This window comes from Mastomys coucha, unplaced genomic scaffold (assembly GCF_008632895.1).
Source record: "Mastomys coucha isolate ucsf_1 unplaced genomic scaffold, UCSF_Mcou_1 pScaffold21, whole genome shotgun sequence".
In the NCBI taxonomy this organism is placed as follows: domain Eukaryota; kingdom Metazoa; phylum Chordata; class Mammalia; order Rodentia; family Muridae; genus Mastomys; species Mastomys coucha.
In genome coordinates, this window is record NW_022196904.1 from 99127576 (window position 1) to 99148617 (window position 21042).

At 38.0% G+C, this 21042-nt stretch overlaps 1 protein-coding gene and 1 long non-coding RNA gene across 9 annotated transcripts in view; one reads left to right on the forward strand and one right to left on the reverse strand.

Moving 5' to 3' along the window:
- LOC116102793 overlaps positions 1-15345 on the forward strand; it is a 20030-nt gene extending 4685 nt beyond the window's left edge. Inside the window, exon 2 of the long non-coding RNA XR_004123282.1 lies at positions 15093-15345. This is a non-coding gene — a long non-coding RNA (uncharacterized LOC116102793). The remainder of the gene's footprint in view (positions 1-15092) is intronic.
- Positions 1-21042, reverse strand: part of Sbf2 (SET binding factor 2) — a 330570-nt gene that overhangs the window by 33319 nt on the left and 276209 nt on the right. For 4 of the 8 annotated variants that reach the window (XM_031387848.1, XM_031387847.1, XM_031387850.1 and 1 more), the window contains exons 27-31: positions 14691-14887; positions 12295-12435; positions 11293-11388; positions 4157-4231; positions 2787-2971 (exon numbers count right to left, since the gene is read on the reverse strand). In XM_031387848.1, the coding sequence (XP_031243708.1) occupies positions 2787-2971; positions 4157-4231; positions 11293-11388; positions 12295-12435; positions 14691-14887 (694 nt within the window). The remainder of the gene's footprint in view (positions 1-2786; positions 2972-4156; positions 4232-11292; positions 11389-12294; positions 12436-14690; positions 14888-21042) is intronic. The other 4 variants (XM_031387851.1, XM_031387854.1, XM_031387853.1 and 1 more) reach the window with 4 other exon arrangements.

The window sequence follows — 21042 nt, forward strand, 5'->3', positions numbered from 1 at the left end:
ACTCAAGCAGGTCAGGAAGCAGGAGCTGATGCAGAGGCCATGGAGGGATGTTCTTTATTGGCTTGCTCAGCCTGCTCTCTTATAGAACCTAACACTTCCAGCCCAGGGATGGCACCACCCACAAGGGGCCCTACCCCCTTGATCACTAATTGAGAAAATGCCCCATGGCTGGGTCTCATGGAGGCACTTCCCCAACTGAAGCTCCCTTCTCTGTGATAACTCCAGCCTGTGTCAAGTTGGCACACAAAACCAGCCAGTACAGTGTGCTAGGATGTAGCACATATAAGATTTACTATAAGAAAAAGGAGAGGAGAAAGGGCAGGAGGAAAGCAAAGATTACGTGGTTTGCCTTTTTTACTGAATATACATGATCACAAAGCCACTGTTAAGACCCAATACAGAAAGGGAATACCAGAGGTGAATATTCACACAGTCTAACCTTGGGAGGAAACTCAGATCAAGGAAGTGCACAAAAATAGGCCTAGTTTGGAAAAGTCACTGGTGCCATAAATGCTGTGCAGGCACTCTTCAATTGCTATTGAACAGAGTTTTATTTTCTAGATATATAATTAACTTCTGTATCAAAAAACATGTATACAAATTTTAAAACTGAGCATGACCTAAAGGTTTCATGGCCTCTACCCTTCAGGCTGGTGACTAATTGGTTGCAACTGTCTAGGTAGTGGGGAAAGAGTTAGCCATGCCAGCCTGTTACAGCAGAGATGACTCAGTCATTGGCATTACAAGGCTGAACAAGTGGGTTCCTGCTGAGAGTAGCTTGCACACAGTCTGTGCTCTGTGGTTCAGCCAAAGGTCTGTCTTGACTGCTCAGTGCTAGACTTCTGAGATTTCTGAATTAACAGATGCTTCTATTCCTCTATATATGTTGACAGAAATATTATCTAAGCTGGAAAAATTACATTTATTTGCTGCGTGGTGGTAGCACATACCTTTAATCCTAGCACTTAGAGGTAGAGGGAGGTAGATCTCTGTAAGTTTAGGCTAGCCTTGTCTATAGCATGAGTTCACGATAGCCAGGGCAACATGCAGAAATCCAAAAAACATCCACCCAAAACAACCAAAAAGCAAATAAACAACCCCCCAAACAAACACAAAAGAAACAAAACAAAACACAAAAACCACACTGATTGATTGATTCTGTATGTGTGAGGGGTGTGTGTAGGGCAGGGTGGGTGCATACTACGATGCGACACTTGTTTGGAGGTTAAAGTTGATAGTGCCCTCCAGTTATGTGGGTTCTGGGGGTCAATTTTAGGTCATTGGACTTTGTAGCAAGAAGTACCTTTGCACACTGGGCCAGTTCAACATTTACTTTTTTTAACGCACGACTTAGAAAACATTAAATTTAAGAAATTACTGGTGCTATTTTTACAGTTTATGAGATCTTACATAGTAAAGCTCCTTAGCACAGAATTAGCAGCTGATATTTTTGAATTATCTAATCTTAAAACTCATATCTCTGTGTATAGAGTTCTGAAAAGTTTGAAGGAAATGTTCCTTAAAAAACAAGGCCTTATCTCCCTTTGCCTCCAAATTTGGTCCAGTAATCCCCGTCACTCTGCAGTCTTCTGTGCTAACAGGTCAGAGGAGAAGGGTGGTTTGCTTTATGCAGATGGTGTGGGAACTAGAGGAGGATGGCGGGAAATGTAGCCTAAACAAGCCTTATTTCCCTTCTGTATTTGTACTTCCTGAAACCCTTTATGTTTTAAAAAGAAGACTATGAATACTCATTCTCACAGCTAATAAAATGCACACATGCTCATCCACAATAACTATATATATGTATATGTATGTATAAACATAAACAGCTCATTTAAAAAACAAAACCTTTTATTGGCTCTTTTATGGCGTATATATTCTTGTGTATGGGAATATGTGTACATGCAGAGTGAACAAGCATGTGTATGCAGGTTTGTGTGGAGGCCAAAGGTCAAGCTTGGGAGTAGTTCCTCAGAAGCCATCTACCTTTTTTTTTTCTTTTCTCTTTTTCCATTTTTCATGTGTATGAGCACATGGGTATACATGAAGGTTCAGGATGAAATCAGGACTCACTCTCAATTGCTCCTTTACCTAATTCATTGAGGCAGAGTCTCCTAATCAAACCAGAGCTCCCAATATGGCTAGTCTTGCTAGCCAGCTTGTTCTGGGAATCCTGCTTCTGTCTTGACAGGCTGGAATTACAGGCAGGCTGCCATGCCCATCCAGCATTTAAGTGGATTTCTGGCTCCTCACTTTGCATGTTAAGCACCCTAACTGTTGAGCTATCTTTCCACCCAATCCACCTTGTTTATTATTTCAAACAGGGTCTCTCAATGGAACCTGGACCTTGTTGGCCAGTTGGTGAGCTCCAGGGATTTTCTTGTTTTACCTCTGCAGTGCTAAGACTATAGGAATGTGTGGCCGTCCCAGTTTTTAACATGGGCACTGGGAACTGAACTCAAGTTCTCATGCTTTTATAGAACTGCTTTACTGACTTGAGCTATCTCTCTAGCCTCTTCTGTGTTTTCTTGAGACAAGGTTTTCATAAGTGGAGGCTGGCCTTGAACCTCCTAATCCTCCTAAATCCTAGGATTACAGGCATGGTGGCACCATCATGTGTGGTTTAGAATTAAGATGGTTTTTTTTTTGAGATTATTATATCTAGGTTAGGAATTATGCTATAAAAACTTATAAAAACTTATGGTAAAGTTAGTTTGTGATAGGGTTCATAAACTGCCTTTGTTTTTTTTTTCTTTCATGTTTTCTAAGTGAGAGAAAAAGCTTACCCGTAGCTGTGACTTTTCACCAAATATATAAAGGGCGGCTTGACGTTTCAAGAGTTGGTTTTGTAGGTAGGTGCTGTTACTGAAGGAGGCTGAGTGATCCTTGCATGCTAGCCTGGCACCAATGTCAATCAAGGATGTTGGGGAGCTGATCAAACGGGTGCTGGAACGAAGACTTGCCCATACGCCTTCATAAAAGCCAAGAAAACGGAATGAGATAATGCTAGATGCCGCTGAGTATCTTGCTTTAGTGGTAACAAAAATCTAATCTTAAGGGGTAATCAATCTAAGTCATGGATCATAATGCTTATTTGGCATTTTTTCAATATAAACACTATCTGATACAGTAGTTTAAAAATCACTTTGTCTTAGATTTAGAAGAATTTAAGAAATCATTTGTCTCATTTCATGTCATTGTAAATGTGGCATTTAAAGCAAATCTGAGAGATAAGCAGAGTGTGTGCCACAGGGAGCAGAATGCAGGCAGGACACAGAAGGGCGGAGCATGGGGTCTCTGCAGCTCTTGGGAGCCACAGGAGGAGTGCTCTTCTGATTATGTACTCAGCTTAACAAGAAACCATATCATGATGTAAGCTAAAAATGTAAGAAATCTTCTAAAGCCAGAGGCTGGATATAGAATGCAAATCTGGTTAGGTAAAAAAATGGCCTAATTTTAAACAACTAAACATTCTTTTATAGAGTCTCCATAAAAACTAAAAAAACCCAGAAATTTAGTAATGTGCATTTCACTTAATTCAGGGGTTAAAATATATTGTCAGAAGCAGACATCTTTTAAGAGAAAGTCCATCTACAGTAAGAAGACCAAAGAGAGTCATGTTGTATAATCTGACCTAATTTATATTAATTAGAAAAATCAAGGACTTCTATGTGTGAGATGATTAAAATATCAACCATCCAAACAGGCATATATGTATTCCAAATGCAGCATCTTTAAGGCAACAGAGCCTTTCACATATGGCTGCAGAGATGGGGTAAGGGGTGAAGACCTCCCCAAAGCTGGAGTTCCTTGTATAAACCTGGAAAGGCTATTTCAGAATCTTCCCCCGTGATAAATATCAAGTTTATTTTTAAATGACTCAAGTTGCCTCAATAATGCCATGCTACCTTCTCTATCAGCAGCTGTGGAGCTTAATAGACCACTTTGCAAGAAAAGGGTAGGAGAGTTCTGTTTAACACGAAGGATATGTAATCTGAGGCATTATGGCAATTACTTTTAAATGCAATCACAGGGATGTCATAATACAAATGAGAATAAAGGGTATAATTTGACAAACATGAAAATTTACTTGTAGTATTTACTTTATGAGAAGGTGATTTTAAAAAGTGACACACTGGTACACATAATACAGTACCTTGATTATGAACTGGTTCCTTAGCTGAAGATTTGGGATTTGACTGAGTGAAACATTTGTCTCTGTACCCATGCACTGGTAGGTAAGTTAAAGACAGGAGAAATGAAATACATACAGCAGCAAACATCATAGCAATCGAGTAAGAAGAATGTTTAGTTTTAAGGTTAAGTTAACAAAGGAGGTAAATGTGAATACAAGTAGATTTAATTAACAGACAGAAAGCTTCACAGTAACAAAAGATGAACTGAGTGCCTACTGGACGTCCTCAGCACCTGTTTAGAAACACTGTAAGCGCAATGAGATGGACAGCGCAGCAGAGGGTGCCATGAAAACATTATACCAAATGGAACAAGCTTTTCAAGACTGATGGTCAGAACTCAGTCTATACAACAAAAGGAAGGGATTTGGGGCATGTGTCAATATTGAGAGTACACTGGCCCTCATGCTGTAGGAGAGTGGCAGGTATCATGGATTGTCCCAAATCTGTTCTCTGAGCAAGGTTCTCAACCAAGGGAACAGCAAAGCTCTAGCAACCATTTGGGATAACTGAGGGCGTTTTTGCAGTAGAGCATTAGGCATTGCCACACCTCTTCCATTTCTTCTGTGCATTCAGAAATTATACTTATTTTTCATAAATAAGTAATAAGCAGCAAAAATTCATGATCCTGTGACAATACATAATACCACCAATACAAGTTTGTGATGGCTGAAGTAAATGGCTTCTCTTAAAATTCTTATTTGTACCAAAATGATAGGCAGTATTTGAGAAAATACTTTTGTAATTTGAGTAATATCTTCTTCCATTACACAGAAAGTGTTTTGTGACTACCTAAAACTTTACCTGGCAATAACAAAATGATGAGTAGTTAACACCATTTCCCCAACAAAGGAACTAATCCAGTCAATTAAGGGAAATAATTATGGATTCAGAATCACTAATAACATTGTTAGCTTTACAAAGCAAAGTTGCATAAACAAGATCTCATAATATGATAAAAGAAAAATCACTGGAGGTGATTTCATTCCTATCCCACACCCTTGGAAGCAATAATAGACACTCATGGTCTTAGCAGCCAACGGACACCCGAGTGAGGGTTGCAGAGGCTCTGGCTACCTGCAGACAGGCAGCAGCACTGCCAGGACCAAAGACAAAGACAAAGGCCAGCTGTGCAATGTTTTGCTCTGCCTCAGTTTTGTGCTTTGCTCTTGGACTGTGACACTGATGTGAATCCAGTAAAGCTTGAGTAGTGGATCTCCTCCCTCAGGGCACTTGACTCCTGTGTGCTAGTCTCTCTGCTGAGTGTGTTTCCTCCCATTTCTTTACCTGAAAACTTTCTACTTATCCTGTAAGATTCAGATACTCTGCTAACTTCTCCAAAAGGCATTCAGACCATCAGGAGCTGTAGGAAGCTCTATCTGAACTCTGGTAACACTGCATTGTGATTATACGAATATTCTTTTCTCGAAAGGATCAAGTTCTGGCAACAGTAGTGACCCAATCATGTCTGTTCTTATGTTGGCATTCTAAGTATTTGTTGATTTTTTTTCCCACAAACAAATACACTGTGAGCTCTTGCACTCAAAAAGCAAAAAGAATAGTTTTTTTTTTTTTTTGATAAGAATAAAAGAACCGGCAAAATCTATGCTAAATAGAGGTCCTTGTTCTCTTTCTCTCTCTCTTTTATTTATTTATTTATTTATTGATTGATTGATTTATGTTTTATGGCATTATGATGAGAAAAGAACATGATTTCAATTTACCTGAATTTGTTAACATTTAAAAACATATTTTAAGTAAATAGAATTAAATCACATTCTTGTTTCCCTTTTGTACCCCAACTCCTCCCAGAAACTACCCTTCAATACTTACAAGACCTTTTTTGTTATATTCTTTAAAATTTATAAAATATTATAACAATAAAAATGAGTATTATGAAAGTTGTTTGATACAAAACAACACTCAATTTAACAGTCTTATGTAGATGCTTGTCTACAGCAATACTGACAATACATACCAGCCCAGACAGACAGGAACCAGTGACCAAGTATAGTATTAAACAAAGATAGTAGGTATATCCCCAAATAGAGAGTTATTAGCGAAAAACTGCCTTGTGCTTAGCACTTGGAAGGAAGTCAGCAATGACAAAATGGTCTGCTACTGTCATGGGGCCAGGGATGGCTCTGAGAACTGGAGTCCCAACTGTAAGTCGTGTTACCAAAGGACTTACTGCATCAGTGCTCTTAAGGGCTACTTAGATTTTCCAAGTGACTTTTAGACACCTTGGATATTTAATACCAACAAAGGGTCTACAGTAGTGAATTTCTGCAAACTGCAGGATCCCCTTCATGGCTTCTGAATAACTTCACTATGCCAAATTAGTGTCTTTAAGAATAGTTTATAATTAAAAGTTTTATGCTTGCTGCATGTGGTAATAGATGAATATTGATTTTGTAAAAAAAAAAGTCTTAGAACAGATACATTTTGCGTTGTAGTTTAAGATTATATGAATAAGTATATGTGTGTGCATGTATGTGTATATTGTGTGTATGTATGTATATGTATACATACATATGTATACATATACATATACATACATACACACATATAAATATAAAATGTGGGTTTTGTTATGAATTATGATTAGAAAAGTTTGGAAGGCACTTGTCCAGACAGCAGATGGCTTCTAACCTTAGGTTAGTGTGGTAATTTGAGTGAGGATGCCCCACTCGTACCCCTTACAAAGAGCAAACTTCTATGTTTGAATATTTAGTCTCCACTTGGTGAAGGAAGGGTTACAGTGTGACCTTGTTGGAGGAGGTATGCCACTGAGGGTGGGCTCTGATTCCCAGTGAGTTTTCTCTTTGCCCTGTGTTTGTAGATAAGGATGTAAGCTCTCACCTACTGCTCCAGTGCCATGCCTGCCTGCCTGCCTGTTGCCATGTTCCATGCCATGGTGGTCATGGACTCACTCTCTGGAACAGTAAGCCTCACATAAACTCTTGCCTTGGTCATGGTGCTTTGTCAAGGCAATAGAGAAATAAGACAGTCAATGAAAGTCAGTGTACTTTAAAAGCATTTCCTTTCCTTTTAAATAATTACTAGGAACTAATATAATAATTTATTGAACTTATGAAGATCTAATTACTAAGTATTTTACATTTGTTATTTTATGTATTCCTCACAATTATCCTAAGTACTATCTAGTAATCTCTATTTAAACATGGGGACACTAAGAAATAAGGCTTGTTGGTTTATTCAATATCACAAAGTAAGACTGCAATTTTAATTTAAATATAACTAAAATAGACAGGGTCTTAGGCTATAACCAAATGTCTTAGAATCTGATTACTGTCTTACAGTAATCCTCTTGCCTCAACCTCTCAATAAACCTTCAATATACAGTGATCTGTCTGACCATGTGACCCTGTATATTGTGACCCTGTCAAGAAGTGGTTAAGAGGACTGTGCAAGTGAAGGAGTGATATGGCTCACTGCTCTCATGAGACATACAGCTATTCAAACGTCAGAGGGACGGGAAAGAGATGCTTAAGTTGGGTCTGGGCATGGCATAGCTTACTTTCAATGTAGCCTTACACCAAGTTCAGTTCATGAGATACAGATATATTCAACCATTGTTGCACTGAAATGGTTCAGTGTTAAATAGATTGTTTGCTATGTAAACTTGGCATAGTTAATCTTAAATATCTGAAATATTTACCCTGGAAATAGTTACTTCAAGGATAAACTTTCAAGTCAAAACATGTTATTCATATCTTCACATTTTCTTAAAGTGGCTTTTATACAAAATAAAAGGATATATACTCTTTTTATAATCCATCACCTTGCAGATAAATACAAAGTGATCTGAAATAAAAGATGATGGCCATCTCAACTCCTGCTCATTAGATCAGGAAGTGTGCACAATGGATATAAGAAGCAAACCCATCATTAAGACTGCATGTCAAAGGAAGGAATATGAAAAGACAAGAGCAAAAAGGAGGCTGAAATGAAAATGGAAAAACGGGCTCTTCTCACACAGGGTAACTAAGGGACTGCTGAAGAAGCAGTGCCCAAAAGAAGAATTCCTGCAGGCTGTGGAATGACTTATCTAGTCTTGCCCTATCCGATCTGTGTGCATCTATCTGCCTGTCATAGTCATGTAATAGGGAATCTTTGGACTTCCAATCTTACCGTTCTACAGTCTATCACTGTGACTTTACATGGAGGAAATGTACATAAGAGCTACATAAAGCAACTAGGATCAGAGAGGATGTGGAGTATGTTAGTGAGCATGCTTCTGGAAAATAGGGGAGGCTCTGGGAATCAGGAGATAGAGTAAAGGGATGAGACCTGCTAAAGACATGACAGTTCACAGAAAATTATAGCAGGAAAATACTTGCATAAGGGATAAGAAATAATAGTTACATCTTCACATATGAATAAAATGGGCTGTAAGCTGGAAAGGCAAAATTTTAAATCTAAAATTTATCTTACATGCCACCTAGCCAAACATGGAAATAGATAAAATGTTCTTGAAGGAAGAAGTTTATAAAAACAAACTACAAAGTGGGGTGTTGGTGGGACAATTTAGAGTATCTATGTATCTGCTGGAAGTTGTATTCTATTAAAATTTAAAGGGAAAATCATTGACTTACTTTTCCTAACAATACAGATTGAGCATCCCTGAGTTAACCTGATGTGCTCTAAAGTCTGAAACACTTAAATGTTAACATGATGTATCACAAACTTTCTGATTTTGAATTCTGTATTATTGGATGAAGGATGCTTAGCAGTTAAAGTCTGTGTAAATATTCCAAAATCTAAAAATAAAACTCTAAAATGTCAAAAACATCTGGTCCATGACATTTGTGATAAAAGATATTCAACTTGTATAAACTTTCAGTAGCAAGCTGGGGTAGGGATACAATTCAGCTGTAAAGTGATTGCCTAGCATGTAGGTAGCTTAATTTCATACCCTCCCCCCCAGTACTATACACCCACAGAAAGGATAAGTCACAACTATTTATATATATAAAAAAAATCTGGGAATATTTTGTGACAGGAGAAATCCCAAAACTCTAAGGAGAAATATATTATATTGCCTTTTGCTTCAAATCCTTCAGAGAAAAAAATGAGAAGAATGAAGTTTGTATCTCATATTTTAAAAATCCAGAAAAAAAAGCCCCAAAACTATGCATGACTTGTTATAGGGGCTTTGTGTTCTTCTGAACTCATGTATTGGAATCCTGCCCCTGGTACCTCAGAAGTGACTGTATTTGGAAGCACTGCGGTGCAGATGCAATTAGTTAATATAAAGCCATACTGGAATAGATTAGACCCCCACTACTATATGTCTGAGTCCTTATAAAAAGAAAAAAAAAACTCTTGAAGGCAGACATAGAGAGTGTCACAAAGAAAGGAGATCTGAGTGATGTCTCTATAAGCAAATGAATGTCACTCATTTCTAGACAATCTTCAGCTCTTAGAAGGCAGTCATCAAGCCTTTTCCTTCCAGCCCTTGGGAGAATTACCTACTGGCCTTGGCTCTGAACTCTTGTTGTTCAGGGACCGTCCATGGTGCTTTGCTATAGTAGTATCAGGACACAGAACACCATAGTACCAAGGCCTAACAAATTACCTGGAAACATGACCCAAGAAAGCTGAAAGCTCTTGGGAAAAACTGTGATTTCAGAAAGCTTTGATGACACATTCAATGACTACCAGAACATGTGTGTGGTTCTCAAAAGGGAAAAAGGTGAATTTTGTAAAACATAAATTATTATATGTTGACTCAGAATCAAATTCTTCAATGAAGTATTCACAGACTATAGTTCTTAGGAAAAAATCACTGAGTTTCATAAGTCATGTCAAAATAACCATAAAACACCAGGTGATGGAGATAATAGTTCTGGATTTAAAATAATGGCATCAATTTAGAAATAAGGACCAAGTGGCCTTTTTTTTTCTCCGTTTTTTGAGACAGGGTTTCTCCGTGTAGCCCTGGCAGTCCTGAAACTCACTCTGTAGACCAGACTGGCTGAGAACTCAGAAATCTGCCTGCCTCTGCCTCCCAAGTGTTGGGATTAAAGGCCTGTGCCACCCCTGCTCGGCTCCAAGTGGATTTTGGAATGCTGCTGTGTGTGATTCTGTAGAATCAACAGTGAAGAGGATAGTGAGCAGACTATAGCCACATAATCTAGGAAAACTCAAAGCTAATTAAAACACAAAAAATAAGAGAACAGCTTTTAAATTAGATTTAGTTTCTAATTCCTGACACTTAGCCTGGCCTTAAACTTATTATCGGTCTGTCTCAGCTCCCTGAGTGTTAGTATTTGATTACAGGTATGCACTACTTGAGCAAGGGTCAACATGTGAAAATTATGTGGTAGTAGAGTTTTAGAAATATGAGAAAGCCCTTCTTAACAAGAGCTGCTTGTATATGCAAAGTACTATTTTTGGGGAAGAAAGGAATTACCCATAACTGAAAATGTCCACGCAGAACCCAGGTCGTGTAAGTGGCTTGTTTTCAAGGAGAGTCTGCCTTTTATGGGAGTGAGAGGAAGAACCTATGATTGTGACTCCACTGTGAAGCAACAGAACTTTGCAGTCAAGATGCCTGGTTTAGAATTATCTTTGTAGAGTAAAAGAAACTCATAATAACTTGCAGAGACCAGAGTGGAGTGACTACTTCTTCTCTATCTCCTCACGCCAGTTGCTATATCCAGATGGGAGTCAGGAAAAGAAATTTAGCTATCATTTTAGCTTACCCTCAAAGACTAGTATAATTAAAGGTTCTGGAGGCACAGCTCAGTCTGATATCTCTTCTAGTTTTTTAAGTAGTCTTCTTACCTGTAAACTTGGTGGATAATCACCATTTAAACATGATTCTCCCACTTCCTAATTCTTTCAAATTTATCAGTATGTAAGACACCATTAATAACTATACTAATTGTTCCATAAGGAATAATAATTTGTCATCATACTAGAAACAAATTTGATCATTCATTGGAGAAAGATAATTAAGAATAACTCAAAAGCATGAGTAGTTGATTTTTTAAAACATCCACTATCTAGAAGAATGTTCTCAGCAATTAAGCTTCTATTGGTGCTCAGTTATAAAAATGGTCTTACTAACCTCCTCGAGTAAAGCTATTGGATGGGTTTACATCCAAATGTCCTGGCACTACCTGCTTAAGCACAGTGGACATTCTTGAAGACCTCCTTTCAGTCCCTAAAGTCAGCCAAAAAAAAAAAAAAGAAAAGAAAAAAAAAAGAAGAAGAAAACCATGGTATTCAGGTTAAACATTACTCAAATGACAAAAAGTTATCTTCACATGTAGCATGTCTAATTGCTGCCAAACATTGTATTTTTTAAATCCCAAAAGCTTTATTAGAGATAACATGGCAATGTTATTATTTCAGCAGAGATAACACATATTTGAAAGATTATAGAGTTAGGTTTGGCAAGTGCAATCAGAGAATCCAATGATAAATGAAGAAAGGCATGCATGGTGTTACTTTGCAAGAAAAGCCACTTTCTGCTTATGTTGAGGTAATTCAGATAGCTGATTAAGCCAAAGAGACCAACTTCTCAAGTCACATGCTCCTGTCTAACAATTAGGGTTACCTCTACATGAACCCTTTTGGGGTTCCATCACATGATAACTGAAACAGAATATTAGTACAAGTCTTAATGCCTTCATCCAAATCTACAGAAAACAAACTAATGCAAAATCATAAAGAAATTTTGAGAATTTCAAGTTTATATGATAATTTTAATCAATTGTACATTTAGTAACCAGATTTTCAAGTTATACATTCAGCTTTATAATAATATTTTAAAGTTTATGTAAAGTAGACTCAGACTTTAGGGATTACTTTATGTTTGTATTTCTTGCATTATTACTATTTTTAAAAGAAAATAATTGACTCTCTACACATAGCTACTAATTACTAGCCATTAACAGTGGTGCTTTGACTTCTAAATAAAAGAAGCTTAAGTTATGGCTTTTCATGGTAAAAATGTTACAGTCATGTTGAATTAACTAAAAGTACATATCTAGAGGGATTAACCTAAGAAACAGACACTGCCTTTTCAGAGTAGCTGTCAAGGAAAGTGAGTATCATCAGATCTTACCTGGGGACAGAGCAAGTGCTGGTCTGACAGTAAGAGTACTGTTGCCTCTGAGTTTCTGATGGACAATAACTGCAGTCAACAAGGCTTGTAGGTACTTTTCTTGCTCTATGCTACTGGAAGATTCTAAAGAGGAGGTAGAAACTATAATAAAAACGAAAAACATATATAATTTCATGCTACCACACCCAAATATAGAAGCCAGTTAGACTTTAAGTGTATTCTGTGGCTTGTCTTTTGATGCTGGTTTTAATACATCTACTTCTCAGTTGCTCATCACTCTCCCATAAATGGTCCAAGTCTGAAAAGCCAGGGCAGGACTAGCCTTCTAAACACAGGTGTATTGATAATCAAAATGAAGATGAACAAACATCTCCTTGATGATATGTGGGGCTAGAGAGGAAAGAGTGGCATTTCAGAGTAGGCAAATGTGAGGATTTCCTAATTGGCTTAAGAGATGACATGACCTTGTGGGGCTCTGCTGTTGGAAGAACAGAGGAAGACAGGAGCAATATAGGAGCCACTTTTGACACATTCTCTGGTCCTTCTAAAAGAGAGTAGAACATAGGCACAAATACAAACAAGTATAAAGCAAATAGTTGACAGAAATATGGCCTAGTTGTGTGAAACAAAACTGAATCAGTGAAATGGGTTCAGGCTATGTATGTATATATGTATGTATGTATGTATGTGTGTATGTATTCATTCTTCAGTTTTTAAAAGAATTATGTATATATTCTTCCTTTTAAAAATTATTTATTTTATGTTTATGAGTACACTGCAGTTGTCTTCAGACACACCAGAAGATGGCATTGGATCCCATCACAGATGGCTGTGAGTCACCATGTGGTTGCTAGGAATTGACCTCTGGAAGAGCAGTTAGTGCTCTTAATCGCTGAGCCATCTCTCCAGCCTATATCCTTAATTTTTAATAAAGGTTGGATGCAGTACAAAGTGATATTGCTGAGGCTGACCTTGAAATACTGCTCTTCCTGCCTCCACCTCTCTCAAATGTTGGGATTACAGGTGTTACTATAGCCTTGTCAAGCTCAGACCCCGAAAAGAGGTGTACTAAAAGGACAATAGAATCATATGTTTTCTTATACCTTAAACAGAAAAGAATTAGCATTATTTTCATTTGCTCTACAACAACATCAATTATAAAGGTCATGTGCTGTTTAACTATGACACTATTCTTTCTGATCACATCAATTAGCAGGCACATCCCAATTTGAAAAATATCAAAACATAAGAAAAAAAAACCCATAAGCAAATATATTTATTCAGAAATATAAAATACATACTAGGATATAAAAATTAAATTCCTATCATATAAGTCAGAACGCAGTGGAATAACTTTCCTACTGTACCAGAATTTGCTTGCAAATGCTCCAAGCTCACAGGCTTTCTGCTCTTAGACTGGCTTGTGCTCTATTATATACACTCTGGCTTGGAAGAACTCCCCAAAACAGAAAGCTGTAAAATCAACTTCCTTTAACTGCACTACTGCAGAAAAGCCAACCCAGGCAAATACAGCACTGTGCATGATGCCCTTAATCAAGCAAATTATGAGGGGGCACACTGGTCAACTCTCCAGAGGGAAGTGGATAAAAATAGAGATCTCAAAAAACACACGTCTCTTCTACCTTCTTGACCAAAGACTTTGGATTCTAAAGAAAAAAGAATGCTACTCCCAAAATCATATCTAATACTGTGGTGGGCTAAAGTTTAAGCAGAAACTGAAAAAAGTCAGCCAGCTATAGCTCAAGACCTTATTGCTTTGGTTATGATACTCACAACTGTCCCCAGGACAAGGGACAAGATCACTTTCTATTTCCCTAGTTTCCTAAAAAGTTCTTTGTCTGAAACCTCTTGAAAGTGGCATTCTGGTCCAGTTTATTGTTGCTGTTCGTGTGCATTCTCATGCCACACAAGATAGAATCCCTTTTTATCTCTGAAGCTGTTAAATATATCTAGATTACTTTTCAGAAAAAATAGCAAAGACTGGTACAATCTAATTTCCAACAATGGATATTCCTGTTTGCCAGAATGAAAGCAGCCTAGAACCAAAGACTTTATTAAACTATTATTGGTCAAAATCCAAAGAGAAGATGAGCTATGGTAGTAAGATGGCAGTTCAATGCAGCATCCCACAGCTGTCTTCACTTAAGTCCAGCCTGTGTACTCTGTATGTGGGCAGTGAATAAAGTGTGGGGAGTGGCAGCTGCAGCCCAGGTTTTATTCCCTTTAATTTTGGGAAGACTCTCTGGTCTCATTATGGCATCTAAACTCCTGAGATCAAGTGGTCCTGCCCCAGTCTCCCAAGGAACTGAGTCCACAGGTCTGGACCACTATGCCTGGCTGAGTTTTAGGAATACTCCAATGAGAGTTGTGCTTACCGGCTTGAGGGGAATTCTGTGATTTGAATAGACCAACAACTCCCTTCCCATGGAAACCTCCAGATCGGAGGAGCAGAGTACCACTTCTTGAGTTCTTCCAACATACGACGGGCAGGCGATTGTGTCGATAGCAGCGGGCTACTCTTGGTAAACTACTGTCTTGTACAGCTTGAGGTATGACTAAAAGGCCAGGATAGCTTCAGGAATGGCAGAGGGAATATGAGTGTTTGGGGAGGAGAAGGGTAAGAAATGGGGCGGGAAGGGGGAGAGATAATGTAAAAGTGTAAATAGCATAATATCACTGTGATTTTTAAACAGGAAGAAACACATTGGTTGAGATATATCATAAAATTTGGAAGTTCATTTAAATTCTTTTCTTTTCTTTTTTTTTCTTTTTGATAGGGTCTTATGGCCTGGAACTTGCCATACACATGAAGAAGGCCTTGAACTTAGAGACCCACCTGCCTCTACTAGGATTGCTAAGATTAGTCTGTATTATAAGAACATGTCAAACTGTCAACAACTCACAGCAATGACAACAGAGAACAAAGCTGCCTGAGACTACCTGAGAAGTGAAAGGATTAAAAATCAAAACCAAATGGTCTGGTATGACAAGATGTACAAATGTCAAAACAAGTTTAACCTTTCATTAATACTATAGAATGATGTTTGTTTGTTTGTTTATTTATAGTCAAGGGCTTATTAAGTAACCCTGGCTGGCCTGGAATTTGATGGAGACCAAGCTGTCTTTGAACTCAGAGACCCACATGCCCCTGTCTCCCAAAGGTTTGGATTAGAGGTGTGTACAACCAAATTTGTGTTATAGCAGAGACTGAAGGAAAGGCCATCCAGAGACTGCCCCACATGGGAATCCACCACACATACAGTAACCAAACTCAGACACTATTGTGGATGCCAAGAAGTGGTTGCTAACAGGAGCCTGATATAGCTGTCTCCTGAGAGGCTCTGCCAGAAACTGACAAATAGAGGTGGATGCTTGCAGCCACCCATTGGACTGAGCATTGAGTCCCCAATGAAGGAGCTAGAGAAAGGACTGAAGGAGCTGAATGGGTTTGCAGCCCCTTAGGAGGAACAACAATATGAACTAACTAGTACCCTCTAGAGCTCCCAGAAACTAAACCACCAGCCAAAGAGTACACATGGAAGGACCCTTGGCTCCAGATGCACATGTAGCAGAGGATGGCCTTGTGGGCATCAATGGGAAAAGAGACCCTTGGTCCTGTGAAGGCTCGATGCCCCAGTGTAGGAGAATGCCAGGGTGGGAAGGTGGGAATGGGTGGGTGGGTAAGCACTCTCATGGAAGCAGCTTCAGGGGGAGGGGGAACTAGGAAAGGGGATAACATTTGAAATGTAAATAAAATATCCAATAAAAGAAAAGAAAAAAATTTTAACTTAAAAAAAGAAACCTTACAATTTAATTCCCAGGGAATTTCATATAATATATCTTTTTTTTTCTTTTTTCTTTTTTTTTCGAGACAGGGTTTCTCTGTATAGCCCTGGCTGCCCTGGGACTCACTCTGTAGACCAGGCTAGCCTTGAACTCAGACATCTACCTGCCTCTGCCTCCCAAGTGCTGGGATTAAAGACATGTGCCACCACTGCCTGGCTCATATAATATATCTTAATATTTATGTATTTACTTTTAAAGACTGGCTCTCAGAGTTCAGGATGGGACGCTGGGAAAGTGAAAGGACCTTACTTTGTAAGTAAAAGAAGACAGCAATTTGTTTTGCTTGAAGACTCACACTCAAGAGGTTTCACCATTTAACTCTAATCCAGCATGCTTTCTGATGATTTTTTAAATTATCATGGTAAAATAGGCTTGGCATAAAATTTACCATATTATATATTTTAAGTTTACAAATAACTGTCATTAGGTACACTAATAAGGTTGTATACCTATCACCCAACTGCTCCTCCCTATTCTTGCTCATCTCCCTCCCACCAAACATTAGCTCCTGCTTTCATGTCCTCCTGTTACCTTCTTCTGTCCTCTGCTTACCTTGATCTTTTAGACTCCTTTCTCCTCACAGAGAAATCTTAATGCACTGATCTTAATGAAACGATCTGCATTTTTCTAAGGACTAAGGATTACCATTTTTTCATATATTTACTAGACACTTCTATTTATTCTTTTGGGATCAATCTGTCCAAAAATTTGCTCTTTTATTGAATTGCTGGGGGATGGTTTTGTGCACTGTGTATTCAGACAACTGGTTGCAGCCCAGGTGCTGGCATGGTCCAGCATCTCTGGTTTTTATGGTATGTAAAAATTATTTTCCATAATCTCTGATTGGTAATAAAGAGCTGATCAGCCAATTAGCTGGGCGGAAGTGATAGGGTTAGATTTCTGATCCTAGTCAAGGGGTCCTGAAGGAGAATAGAGGTAGAGAAGAACACAAGGAGAAGAAGGTAGAGAAACCACATGGAGAGACCAGGAGTGTTAAGGCCTAGATGGAATGTTAAAGCCTAGGTAAAATGTTAAGGCCTAGATAACTGTTACCTGGATAGCCTGCCATTTTGTGCTGCTACTAATATTATAAGGAGACTCTCTCATATGTTGTTTCTGCTGTTACTAGGAAACTTTTTCATGCCCAAGTTGATTGCATATTCTGTTTTGTTCTGAGCCCTTGGAAACGAATCACCATAGAAATCAGTTAGAACTGCTTTGTTATAGTTAGCCACAACCAAGTGAACCAACCACCCAGAAGCACTTTCTGCACCCGTGTATAAGCTTTATAAGCTGCTGCTGGGATGGATCCCAACATAAGAGAGATACTTGCATCTATTTACAATAAAGATTTCCATTTTGAGTAGGGGTGGAGTAAAGTTTAAGTTCCTAAGTCCTTCCTGGGATTTGACCTCCCACTTGGCAGAAAGAGCCATGTATATGCATAACTGACATCCTGGTTGGCAAGTAAAGACATGAAAGTTAGACGAGTCCCCTGCCAGTTGAATACCCCAACCAATGGGAGCAAGATAAGTGTACAACAAAGATATGTTCTTAAGGAAATCCCCTATCCCTAAATCCTGATTGGTGGATGTGGCACAGATGTTTGTAGGTATCAGGTTTAAAAAGACCTGTAGGATCTATGTCACAATCAGCTCCCAAACCTGTCCTGTGGCCCTGATAGATCAGTCTTGGGGTGTGGCATTCAATAAACCACACCCATTTGACTGAGATTGGTGGTATTTGAGTGGTTTGTGAGACGACTTCCAGACCCCAACAAGGAGAATTGATTCACCACGAGAGGTCAATGAGAAAGCAGCCATGAAGACACACATGAACCAGAGAGAACCAGGGCAAGACCAAATGGCAAGTGAGAGGGCACTTAACTGTGTAGTAGCAGCCTAGTCAGGTTAGAATAGATCTGAATCTGTCCAGCTATTAGTACTTGCAGCTTGTTAATACAAATTTTATGTCTATGTGGCTTTCTTTATCGGGGAGCTAAAATGCGCTAGAGTGTATATAGAAACACCCTGCAGTTATCTGGGACCAAAAAGGATGTAGAAAATTGAATGGATGAATTTGTGTTTAATTTTTTCCTGTCAAAATAATCACTTTCTTTTTTTTCTTTTCTTTCTTTTTTTTTTCTTTTGGTTATTTCAGACAGGGTTTCTCTGTGTAGCCCTGGCTGTCCTGGAACTCAACTCTGTGGATCAGGCTGGCCTCAAACTCAGAAATCTGCCTGCCTCTGCCTCCCAAGTGCTGGGATTAAAGGCATGCGCCACCACTGCCCAGCAAATAATCACTTTCTTATAAAATGTTTATTATTAAAATCTCTTGCTATCATTTTAACATCACCTTATCCCTTTCTTTTCTCCTTAAGTTTTTTCTTTCTTCCTTCCTTTCTTTCTTTCCTTCCTTCTTCCTTTTTTTTTGAGACACGTTCTCACTGTAGTCCATGTAGTCCTTGAATTTTAGAGATTGTCCTGTTTCAGCGTCTAGAGTGTTGTCATTATAGGTGTGAACAGTGCCTCTGGATCTTATTTTCTCTCTTAATGCTATCCCTAATGTGGAGGTGCTATAATTTATTCTTTTATATTGTGGGTAACCCTGTCTCAAGAAATCATCTATCTCAAGATCCTAATATATATATATATATTGGTATTTTCAAGACAGAATTTCTCTGTGTAGCCCGGCTCTCCTAGAACTTGTTCTGTGGACCAGGTTGGCCTCAACCTCAAGAGATCTGCCTGCCTCTGCCTCCTGATAGTAAAGGTGTGTGTCACCACCACCTGGCCATTCTTTAATTTTTATAAAAGCTTTACTTTAAAAACATTTTTATATGTAAGTCTATAAATCAATAGGAATTGAAGTTTTTATGTATAAGGTAGGAGTCAAGTTTAATTTTCCTTATATATATGTATCTCCAGGACTATTTATTAAAAAAAAAAAAACAAATAAACTTTCCATCTACTGCTTTTCTCTAAAACCAAATGTATATATATATATATATATATATGTATATATATGCATATATGTGGACAGTATTTATTTTTTTAAAGTTTGTATTGTTATTTTTTTATTTTTTGTTTATTTTTTGTATGGGTGCTCTGCTGTATGCCAGAAGAGGGCATCAGATCTGTTTATAGATGGTCATGAACTACCATGTGAATGCTGCGAACTGAACTCAGGATCTCTTGAAAAGCAGCCAGTGCTCTTAATCATAGAGCTACCTCTGTAGCCCTGTATTATGTTTTAAATCATGTGTCTGTATGGGTTTGTATATGAGTGCAGGTGTCCATGGAAACTACAAGAGGACATCAGGTCCCTAGTACTGGAGTTATAGGAGGTTGTGAACTCTTGTAACATGGGTTATGGGAATCAAACTTATGTCCTCTGCAAGGACAGTGCATGCTCTTACTCACTCTATCCTTGAGTCTCTCTCCATGATTACTTACTTCAGTTACATAAAATTTTGATAGCTTGTTGTATTATTCTATAAGCCTACCTGGACTACGCTTGGTCTTCTACATAAAGTCTTATAAGTGCCTTATCAGTCTTTATTGTTGGGGTTTACACTGAGGCTTCAATGTATCTACAGGTCAACTCCTGGAGGAACTGCATGTATTAGAATATGGAGTATCTAAGAACTTGAAATATCAATTTATTTGAACTTTTAATGACCTACTAGTTTGAATGTTTCATAGTGTAGTACTGAACATCTTCTGTTATATGAACATTTCTTAGTGTTACTGTTTATAGTTGTTTATAGAACTGGCAATAGCTAAATATCATTATTTAAAAAAGTCTCTTTGTTGATTGGCATCTAACTAATTATTTATTGCATCACCAACTTATGCCACTTATCAAATTCATCTACTTTAAAATTTTACCTCTAGATTCCTTCAGGTTTCCTACCATTTTATCTAGTTTTTTTTTTTTTTGCACTACACTGTACAGAAGTGATGATGAGAATTCTTGCCCTGAAAACTTTCAATATTTTAGCTTAGCATTAAATGACTTCTCCTCTGATCAGTAAGATCTGATCAGAGCAGGAGCTATAGAGAATAGCTCCTATTTCCTATTTTTGAGAGATTTTTAAAAATAAAAATCATAATGTATATTGTCTAAAATATCTCCCAAGTATTACATACTTTTTATTTTACTTATTACATAGTTTTCTTTTAAACTTATCAATGTGGTGATTTTTTTCTGAATGAATGCCAAGTGTGATGGCAGTGTGATGGCAGCTCTGCATTCTGTATGACTTGGACTTCATTATTAGAGATGCTTTTTTTTCTTATTTATTTATTTATTTATTTATTTATTTATTTATTTATTTATTATTATATGTAAGTACTCTGTAGCTGTCTTCAGACACACCAGAAGAGGGCATCAGATCTTATTACAGGTGGTTGTGAGCCACCATGTGGTTGCTGGAATTTGAACTCAGGAACTTTGGAAGAGTAACTAGTGCTCTTAACTGCTGAGCCATCTCTCCAGCCTGATGCTTTTTTATTTTTAGTATTTTTCTTTTTGTTTCACAGTAATTTTTACTTTAATGTCTACCTTGACATTTTTATAGTGACAATAGTTTTGTTTTCAGTTTCGCATGATATATTTTATAACCTTTTATGCCCTGATATTTTGCATCTTTTTACATTATGTCCTTTTCATTAAATTATTTTATTTATTTACATTCTAAAAGTTGTACCCCTTTCTTATCCCTCCTCTCTGAGTTCTTCACCTCCCCCACCTCTGAGAGGGTGCTTCTCCCCCATGCCCACCCCCACCATCATCTCTTTTCCCTGGGGCATTAAGTTTCCACAGGATTAGGTGCATCCTCTCCCACTGAGGCCAGATAAGGCAGTCCTCCACTACACA